The 10,062-nt window shown below is 32.4% G+C and overlaps 2 protein-coding genes across 2 annotated transcripts; one reads left to right on the top strand and one right to left on the bottom strand.

The window, feature by feature from the left end:
- Nucleotides 1-2,280, top strand: LOC109808065 (uncharacterized). Its single transcript, XM_029273107.2, has 3 exons — nucleotides 1-276; nucleotides 595-1,025; nucleotides 1,768-2,280. The coding sequence occupies exons 1-3, from the start codon at nucleotides 88-90 to the stop codon at nucleotides 2,210-2,212; spliced, it is 1,065 nt and encodes a 354-aa protein (XP_029128940.2). The 5' UTR covers nucleotides 1-87; the 3' UTR covers nucleotides 2,213-2,280.
- Nucleotides 2,281-2,467: 187 nt separating this feature from the next.
- On the bottom strand, nucleotides 2,468-8,669 carry LOC109808064 (aldehyde dehydrogenase family 3 member H1). The gene is made up of 10 exons (XM_083077045.1): nucleotides 8,286-8,669; nucleotides 5,548-5,616; nucleotides 5,342-5,438; nucleotides 5,013-5,219; nucleotides 4,641-4,756; nucleotides 4,458-4,562; nucleotides 4,208-4,380; nucleotides 4,020-4,110; nucleotides 3,363-3,512; nucleotides 2,468-2,922 (listed from the first exon to the last, which is right to left on the bottom strand). Exons 1-10 carry the CDS (start codon nucleotides 8,517-8,519, stop codon nucleotides 2,689-2,691), a joined length of 1,476 nt encoding a protein of 491 aa, XP_082933171.1. The 5' UTR covers nucleotides 8,520-8,669; the 3' UTR covers nucleotides 2,468-2,688.
- Between the last annotated feature and the right edge of the window lie 1,393 nt (nucleotides 8,670-10,062).

Genomic DNA, 10,062 nt, shown 5'->3' with positions numbered 1-10,062 from the left:
GATGGTGCTAATAAAAGGCTCAGTTATAAAAACGCCCGAAATTTGGTTCGCCATTCATTCACCTGGTGACATTGTTACTGTTGCATTATGATCTTATCTTCTTGCATCCTTCTTTTTTCTCTCTCATGGTTTACATTACCTGTGATTGGCACAAACTCCATTCGTGACCATTGCAAACCATACAAATCAATTATCAAACGATGGTCTGTACTTAACAAGAAATCATCATCATCCTCTAGTGGAGATAACCTACAACGCCGCAACCAAACACGACAGGTATATAGAATCTAGAATCACTCTCTCATGTACCCCTCATTCTTCATGTAAAAAGTTTCTAATTAGGTTCATCAAAAGTCAAAACAGTTACATGTTATAACTACTAGGCTGTTATAATATATGATCATTAAGTTAAGTACATCGGGATTCCAGGCTCATTTGTTAACAAAAATATGGTTATAAATTAATTCTGAGAATGGCATTTTCCATATTTGAAATTTCTTTGAATGCATGCATGAATGCACGTACAATGACGTACGTAGGATGATAATAATGAGAAAGTCTAACGAAAATATTCACTTTGTATTTCCTCACCAGGAACCTATTCAAGATAAAAAAATCACGAAAGGAATTCACTGCTTTGGATTAAATGGAGATGATGATGATCGACCCGTGAGTTCAAGAGGATGTTGTTTATGCAGGCATAGAAACTTAGATAGTTCGTGTTTTCATTCCTTAATTTCTGCGTCTAGAAATGCATGCAGAAAGACTAATCACGCCTCAAGCAAGAGCTGCGATTTTAGGCCTACCCCTTCTTCATGGAACAGCAGCAGAAGTTTCACAATGCCTCCTCATCTGAACTCAAGGAATGCCAGCCGCAGGAGCAGCAATCCAATCATGTATTCTAATTCATCTGGGATGGTAAAACCCCCACCAATTGAGAAAAAGATTGAATGCACTCTGGAAGATTTGTGCTATGGATGCAAGAAAAAGATCATGATCACAAGGGATGTCCTCACAGATACAGGGTTCGTATTCATGCATTAGTATTCCTTGTTCCTTTCTTCTTTCTGATTTACACACTTCAATATATTTTGTCAATATATATGCCAATATATACGTGTGGAGAGAGTCCTGCTAATATACACTATCGTTGCTTTTTGAAAGTATGATAGCTGGATACACTTTGAGAATATATCAACAAATCTAAAGTTGTAATTTCAAATATACGTATACTAAGAATAAAGAAATGTTAGTCATTAGATCTGCTTTTGTCGTATAATCTTTGTCTAAAGATAGTATAAACGTCATTATGAATCTATCCTATCAGAATTATACTTCATCACACAACATTGTGAAACAATGATGGTATATAACAATTTGTTTGTATATTGATACATACCATCTTATTTCATGTTGTTAGTGCCATGAATCACTGATAGATTAGAATTTAGAAGTAATATTTGACAGACTATAAGAGGTGGAGGCTGGAGCAAGTCTAATGAGTAATAACTAAAATTATATGATAGCATATCAAGTGAGAGTGTGTGAGAAGAACCAATATCATAACCATCTAATTCAAATGGATGATTGAGATTAAAAATAATTAAAATAATTTTGACCAAAATTAACTCCTCACACCTTTCAGGCTCACACTTAGTATGTCTCCTATGTATTTGCGTGTGTGTGAAGATTTTCCAAGCTCAGGATTTCAGCGACTATTTATTTGGCAAAAGCTTAATGAATATGCTTGATATTTGTTCTTTACAGGGGAATAGTTCAAGAGGAAGAATTGGTGACGATAAATGTACAACCTGGATGGAAGAAAGGAACAAAGATTACATTTGAAGGAAAAGGGAATGAGAGACCAGGTGCCTACAGAGAAGATATAATATGTATCATCTCAGAGAAAAGACACGAGTTATTTAGAAGAGAAGGGGATGATTTGGAATTGAGTGTAGAAATTTCCTTAGTAAAGGCACTCACAGGCTGTACAATATTAGTCCCACTGTTGGGTGGAGAGCACATGACTTTGACACTTGACAATATCATACACCCTGGCTATGAGAAGATCATTTTTGGCCAAGGTATGCCAATCTCCAGTGAACCAGGGATGAGAGGAAACTTGAAAATTACGTTTCTAGTTGAGTTTCCAACACAACTCTCATACAATCAAAGATCAGAGGTTGTTCGTATTTTACAGGATTCTTCATGATCAAAGCCTTTGTAACCTTTCTTTTATTCTTTCTTTTGTTTATCGATCGAATAGATTAAATTTCTCAATCTTTAGAGCACCATAAATCCCAAAAAAGCAAAACAATTCATGTTAGGTGTGAGCACCTCTTATAAAAAGTGGTATTTTGTTCTTACCAGAATAGCTGATCAAACTTTAATTGTTTTAGATGAAAATAAATCTTATCAGAATAACCTTATCCCTCCGCGAAGCCGAAGGGCATGTTATATGTACATGTGTACACAATATCACAACTTATTCGCATTACAAAAACGAGACATATTAACAAAATCATGAAGAGAATTAACAATAGTTAATTTGCTTTTTCAAGGGCAAGCCTCGCTTATTGGATTTCCTTAAAAACAAAATCAATAGAAAAACTAAACAGCATGCCAAAATACAAATAAGGCAGAACTAAAGATACATCAACACCAGCTAGATTTGAAAAAAAATTAAACTTAGGACCATCTGAAAAGAGCACGAAGTATGCCAAGGATACTACCACCAATAAGAGCCCTCATCAATCTCAGTTTTGTATCCGTGTACGGTGGGTACCTTATTGATCCATCACCAGCAAAACTGCGATAAAGAACAGCTTTTTTGTGTGTAAAAGCATCAAAGGAGAACTTCCCGTGGTACGCTCCCATCCCACTCTCCCCAACTCCCCCGAATGGCAAAGTATGAACCACAAGCTGCACCAGGAAAAGGAAAACACACATGAAAAATGTTCAGATATTTAATTGATTCAAACCATAAATACAGAACATTGAATAACAAGACTATATCCATGTCAATAGATGGGGGAAAAGTTTTAAAAATAAATCATAATCTATGATCGAACATGCTATTTGAAGAAATTCATAAAATTCAATATGAATCAACAGAAGCAGAGACATGATTGCACACACACATACACGTGCACCACGCACATGAAATAAAAACAATTGAAGTTGCATTTCAAAGGTTTTCTATCCATTCAAGTTTAAAGTATCCTTAGAATTTGCATAAAAAAAATGATTTCATACTGAAATTTTGAAGCTGATTAGGAACTTCGATGTTGTTCAGTGATACTAAGAATCACACATAAAGACACATGAAATTCATGGAAAAACTTCAAAGAAACGAATTGTACATGTAAGGCAGTGTCATTGACAAGCAAACCCCCGGCAGAAACATTCATTACGAACTGTTCCTTGAACTTCTTGTCGGTTGTAAATATATATGCAGCAAGGGGCTTTGTTCCTGAATTTATGACATCTATACTTTCTTCCAGTTTATTGACCTGTTCCAAGCAAGAATTGAAATTTATAGTGTTGGGATACAAACAAGTCTCACATCGATAAAATAAGAGAAGAAATAATAATTTATAAAACACACATATATTCCAATGATTGAGAGACCTTTTGACAATGATCAAAAGCAAAAAGATAATATTTCATTGCTTTAAAATTAAAAGAAGCAAATAAAGTCTATTGCTGAGAATTTTCAAATTACAAACACCTGTTTCCACGTTAGTTTAACATTTAGCTTAAAAGTTTAGTAAATGTCCACAAAAGACTAGCTACTAATATATAAACAATTGAAGTTTTCCCTGAGATATCTTATTTCTGATTTTCTAAGTTAGTGGTTACTTTATGAGTTGAGAATCGACTTTTGACTCTTATTCCAACTGAAGAAGCGCATATCAATGTTATGTGCTCATTATTGTAAAAGCAATGAAAGAATGCAATACAAATGAAATTTAAAGAGAAAATTTCATACACAGTTCTTTATGTGGCTTTATTCATACCGTGATGATAGGAAGCAATGGACCAAATATCTCCTCGCCCATTATCAGAGAATCTCGCGGAACATCCAGTAAAACAGTGGGAGCAATCCTTCTGCAAATTTTAGGAGAATAAAAAAGCCAGTGTCAAGATCTATTGCATATCTTTAATAAAATAATTTCAAATTTAAAAACAGATTAAGGGAGCTTACAATTTCTTTTCATCCTTTTCACCTCCATAAACAATCTTGCCAGAAACCTTATCATCATCCAAGAGCTTTGACAAGCGAGCAAAGTGGTTGGAACTCACAATTCGGGACAAATCTTCTGATTCCAACGGGTTCTTTCCATAAAAATTCTCCAATTCAGTCTTTAGGGCATCCACCTGAAAATAGAAGGCATCAAATAATAAATAAAGACATAGGTTCAGAATTGTAATTACACGTAGGGAAATTTTCATACCAATTTGGGAGCGTAGTCTTTTGTTGTTATCACATAATCTGGAGAAATGCAAGCTTGTCCATTGTTCAACCCCCACTTGCCAGAAATTATTCGTCTAGTGGCTACCTGTAAGTACAAATTAACTTAAGAATGAGTAACAATAAGTACTTGGAGAAAAAAATGCTTAGGCAAAGCAAAATATACCTGTAAATCGATATTTGAATCAACAACAACAGGAGATTTTCCTCCAAGCTCCAGTACAACTGGTGTAAGGTGTTTTGCAGCAGCAGTCATCACTATTTCTCCCACTCTTCCATTACCTAACAATCCAGTATATGAATAACTTAAATGAAGTTATTACTTATTAGAGATAGCTTTGGCATCATTGACGTGGTTTTGATCTTGGATTTGAATATCGAATGTACAAACAAACATGCACTTAATTCTCTTGCTTTTGTGTTCAAAATATGCATTTATTTAATTCCCTTAAGAGGGGTTTCAAATTTGCACGTGTATAATAAGCATGAAAGCATGCCGATTGTAAAGAAAACTAGAATATTTAAAAGGAAGAAAAACCTGTATAGAAAATCTTATCCCACTTTTGCTGCAACAGTGCAGTTGTTTCATCAACTGCCCCCTCGACAACTCTTATAAATGAGTTATCCATATACTTCTCAATCAATTTTGCTAGTAGTGATGATGAGGCCGGAGCAATTTCTGATGGTTTTAAAATCACAGCATTACCAGCTGCTATAGCTCCAACAACTGGATCGAGGGACAACACTGGAAACCCAGGTAGTTATTAATTTATTGTAGGTTTTAAAAGAAAAAGAAGAGGAAAGAAATCGCTGAAAAAAGCCAGCTCAAAAATATATAAAACTCAAGGTCAAGCAATATTAACATACAAATTGGATAGTTCCATGGAGAGATGACTAACACAACACCCAACGGTTCAGGCACTATTTCAGCTGAAGAAGGAAAAGTTCTGATTGAAGTTTTGACCTGAAATAGGAAACGATCGAACATCACATGACGAACAAAATAAATTATAAAAGTAATATTATTGGTCAATAATTTCCTTTTTAGCAGAAGAAATTCATATTAAATGTACCTTTTCTGGTGCCATCCAATGTTTCAATTCCTTCAGTATGACTTCACACGAGTTTTTAAACATGCCAATCTACAAGACAAACTATACTAGTTAAGAGTAGAAAGAAAAATATGATTTTCAACGCAGCAGTGTATTCATTACACAACCTGTCGATAATATAAGAAAACTAGTTTTTTGTTCCATATTTTCAGCTTTATGTCCTTGTCACCAAAGCTCCAAATTCCAAAATATGTTTAGTTGCAATATTATATTACAAGTCTGAAGTGTTTATGTACTGCACTTTCAGCTTCTTGGCAAAAATAGATTTATTGTGTTTTCCGATTCGTTTAATATCAGAAGTGTATGTTAGTGACATAAGTTGCAATAATTATCAATAACAGCCAAGTAATTTCACATTAGACACAATTAGTTACATGAATAAAACAATGTCATATAATTTATTGTTTTACCTACCTATTTTGTACTTTGTTGCGACTTTTACGTACATAATAATATCAATTTTGGATTAAAAAAAAAGGAGGATTAATTGTATTAGGTACTCATTGACGACGTTGTATTAATGATCCGATCAGTGATTTTAAGTTCCAAACGTTTAAATTAAAAAAAATATATATATTCAAATGGTATATTTTACTTTTTTTTTTTGTAGTGACTTGTGTTTTAACACATTTTCATTATTAGCTAATTATTTAAGGTGTATAAAACATATTTAATTCCTTTAAAACACAAAAGATTTAGTGGGGAATTCATTTTCGAATACAAAAATTCATCGAGTCAATAATAATTATAATATTACGAGTGATATTAATATTTAGGCCCGTAGAGGAAGAGATACTCAGGGCAAGAAAGACAATCAAACATAATTAAACCTATTCATGGGATGTACCCAAACCATAAGCCGAGAACCGAGATTATAAACAACTAGGGTAAGATGTATTATGATTTATGGAAAAAAAAAAAAAAAAAAAAAAACTGCAATAAGACATCATGTGCTACTGTCCTAGAATTTAAGAAACAGCTTTCTTCTTATTTATTTATTTATGAATTGCATATACACTCTATACCTCTCTATGAATTATCTGTTGGTCAACTATATATAAGCTGTATTAGTTAGTTGTGAAACTGACACTTATTGTTTCCCCAATAACCAAAAACACTCATCCTTAACGTGAAGGTAACAAGATCACAGCAGATGCAGAAAATTGTCTTTCAAACTTCCTAAATAAACTAACTAGTACACTCTGAGTTTAATATATTTGTTCGTGTGTATGGTTTAACATGGTTTGGATAAATAATTATTTTTTCAACACTCGGTAAGAACTTTATAGAAAGAAAGGGGGAAAAAAACAATTCAGAGTAACAAATAAAAACATGTACTAGTAAATAAAGCGATTGCCATATCATTTGCATGGTATAAACATGTATAAAAATTAGTAATATATTTATAATGTATATGTCATTTTTTTTTTCTCATAACTTAATGCACCTAAATAAGGTATAGCAAAGAAAGTTAATTGGGATTAGTCTCTTGCCAGAGATATACACATGCAAGAACAAAAAAATAATAAATGAGCAACTTTATACAATAGTCTATATATTGCGATTATTAACATTCATTAAACCATCTTTATCATTTATGTTTCATCATAGCATAAACTATTTTAATGACAAAGAAACTAATTTTAAAGACTGTCATAATTTTTAAATAAAAGATTTGGGTCCAATCTATTTATTTATCAAGATTTTCTTTCGAGGATCGATTTTTTTTTTTTGTTACAAGAGCTAAACAAAAGAAAACAAACAAAAAAACTACAGAAAACTAAACTCTAGCAAATATTATATTGTTTTTTTTTACAGAAAATATTGGTTTAATGACACTTTAATGTTTTAGGATATTTATAGTATGGTAAGTGTATTTGAATAACTAATTAAACTATAATTGAATGAATTTATGATGGATAAAATTATTACAACTTTTCATAACTAATGTAGATGATAAATGTTTATTATATATAAATAAAATTTATAATAAATTATAAACAAAATAAATATATTATATCTTAATATATAAATTATATTAATTTAAAATTTATATAAATAAATATTTTTGAACATCAAAATTATATTTTATAAATATGAAAAATAATTTATATTATCACACAAAAGAGATCTGCAGAAAATAGTAGAGTCTGTGGACTTTTTTCTCTTATTATGATGAAGGAAGAAAGAAACAAACGTTACCCACTTTTTTTTGTCAATGTCAAACTTATTTAAAGATGAGTATCACAATTATTGGAGAGATAATTTTTTTTTTTTTTTACATAGAGAGATAAGGTTTGAGACAATAGTAACGAGAACATGTGATTTTTTTTTTAAATAAGTAAAATAATACATAGAAAATGACAATATATGTGATTCGAGTCTATATGATAGAGACTTATGACTTTTGCTTGAAAAATAAAAAGATGGAAAACCATATTTTACGAATGAGTCTAAAGACTTTCAAGTAATTTAAAATTTTCCAAACCTAACTCATGAAAATGAGATCCAACTAATTATTTGTTTAGTATTAGTAGAGTGTATCTTCTAAGTTCTAACTATTTGTGATCACTATGAAGTATCAGGGAACAACAAATTAACACACACAAAAAAAAAAAAAAAAAAAAAAAAAGCGAAGCAAAGCAAGCAAACACAGAAAACGAAGATAAAGATGGCGGCGAAGACGAAGAGTCACACACCTCGTAGACGACGGTTTCGAGTGGAGGCTTGGCTAGGTCGGAACGAAGAGCGTCGATGATCTGTTCCTCGTTGTCAACCACCGCCTTCAGTAGCGCCTTCACCTGCGTCACTCTCCATTCATAACTCCGCGTCCTTCCAGTACCGAACCTCTCCCTCAACTCCCTCACCAGAAACGACGCCGCTTCTGCGTCAAACACCTTCTTCTCCGATTCACGTGACTCCTCAACCGCCATTATAGTTTTCTTCTCAATCACACAAGAGGAGCCAGATTAATTCAGATTTAATTATATATAGCATATAAATTAGGAGGAGATGATAGGTATATATATACATTATACACACACACAACACACGACACACACAAACAAAAAGCTAGGTACACGAGAGAGACGCGTAATTATGAAAGAAATAGATAAGGATCTTACAACTTGCTTCCAAAATCAACGATCTAATAGTAACCCCATCTTATCAATTATCATTGTTCACACGGGGCTTGGCGGTGCCAAAGTGGCTTCATAATCATATTGTCGTTACCTGTGACGGAGCCAGGATTTCAATACTGGGGGGCCGAGAATAAATAATATATAATTTATAATAAATGAAAATTAAAGTATCAAAAGTATATAAAAAAAAATATAAAAAAAAATTAAAATTGTTGGGGGGGCCGTGGCACCCGTAGGTCCCCCCTTGGCTCCGTCCTTGGTTCGTTACTCGTCGCGGTGGATATGTACCGTACCAAAGAAGTGACTATACACACGTGATTTTTTTTTTCTTCTATATTTTTCTCTACCATTAATAATCATTAAATAATGTAGTAAAGGTTACCAAAAATAATATTAAAAATAAAAAATACTTCTATTCTTTTTTTGGTATTAAAAAAATAAACTCATATATTGTATTGATTGTTGAAGTATAATTTGTTATTGTACACTTTTTCTCTCCAGAAGCTGGTGTTCCTCGGTGGAGCCACCCGTACAGAACTTGTATTTTGTTTCTAAATTGGGATGTAAAACGTGTCACGACTGTTCCTTTTTCTTAATGTTTTAATAACCGGAAAGAAACAAAGGAGAGAATTAGGGAAAATAGACTTCCAAAAATATATTTTTCATTCTCATGGATATTCCAAAAAGAAAAATCCGTGAAGAATATTGAGTAGGGGTGAGCAACGGGTGGGTTTGGTCGGGTTCGGGTGAAAAATGTCCAACCCGTTGTAAACCGACTTTGAAAAAATGTGACTCATATCCGACCGACTGAGCTTTCGATTTGAGGCGGTTCGGGTTGAAACGGATTCGGATTTAAGCGGGTGGATATAATCGGGTTTGAATTTTTTTGTAGACCAATTTATCTTAACGAAGGTGAAACTTAAAACGATAAAAAAATATTTTTAAAATAGTGTATAAAAATAGAATGAAGGTGAAAATAGATGGTGTAAATAGATTCGTAGTTGAAACATTTACAAACTAAAGAAGCAAAAATAAAAGATAACAAAATTCATAGTTGTTACATGGAAAAGAAATATAAAGTTAGATTACAAAACCATAAGAAATCACAGTCACACAAAATGTACTCAAAATGGAGATAAGAAGATGGAAAAGAAAGACAAAGAAAGAAGCAAAAAGATAACTCTAAAAATGGACTGTGTTGAGAAGTTGAATGAGGAAGGAGAAGACAAAATAAATATCTAAGTTATGAGAAAAAGGAAAAAAATAAGTTACAAATTGATGGCTATATTATACTTGAAATAAAGACTTTTAAATTTGAACCATTGTTGTTTAG

This window comes from Cajanus cajan, chromosome 6, assembly GCF_000230855.2.
Source record: "Cajanus cajan strain Asha chromosome 6, NIPB_CcT2T_4, whole genome shotgun sequence".
NCBI classification, from domain to species: domain Eukaryota; kingdom Viridiplantae; phylum Streptophyta; class Magnoliopsida; order Fabales; family Fabaceae; genus Cajanus; species Cajanus cajan.
This window is presented reverse-complemented; position numbering and strand designations above follow the sequence as displayed.

Excerpts from the sequence above, each read along its gene's own strand:
- LOC109808065 (XM_029273107.2), top strand. The coding sequence starts at position 88 with ATGATCTTATCTTCTTGCATCCTTCTTTTTTCTCTCTCATGGTTTACA. Across the intron at positions 277-594 it reads GCCGCAACCAAACACGACAG|GAACCTATTCAAGATAAAAA; the intron begins GTATATAGAATC and ends TTTCCTCACCAG. Across the intron at positions 1,026-1,767 it reads GATGTCCTCACAGATACAGG|GGGAATAGTTCAAGAGGAAG; the intron begins GTTCGTATTCAT and ends TGTTCTTTACAG.
- LOC109808064 (XM_083077045.1), bottom strand. The coding sequence starts at position 8,519 with ATGGCGGTTGAGGAGTCACGTGAATCGGAGAAGAAGGTGTTTGACGCA. Across the intron at positions 5,617-8,285 it reads TCGAAACCGTCGTCTACGAG|ATTGGCATGTTTAAAAACTC; the intron begins GTGTGTGACTCT and ends TTTGTCTTGTAG. Across the intron at positions 4,757-5,012 it reads GGATAAGATTTTCTATACAG|GTAATGGAAGAGTGGGAGAA; the intron begins GTTTTTCTTCCT and ends CTGGATTGTTAG.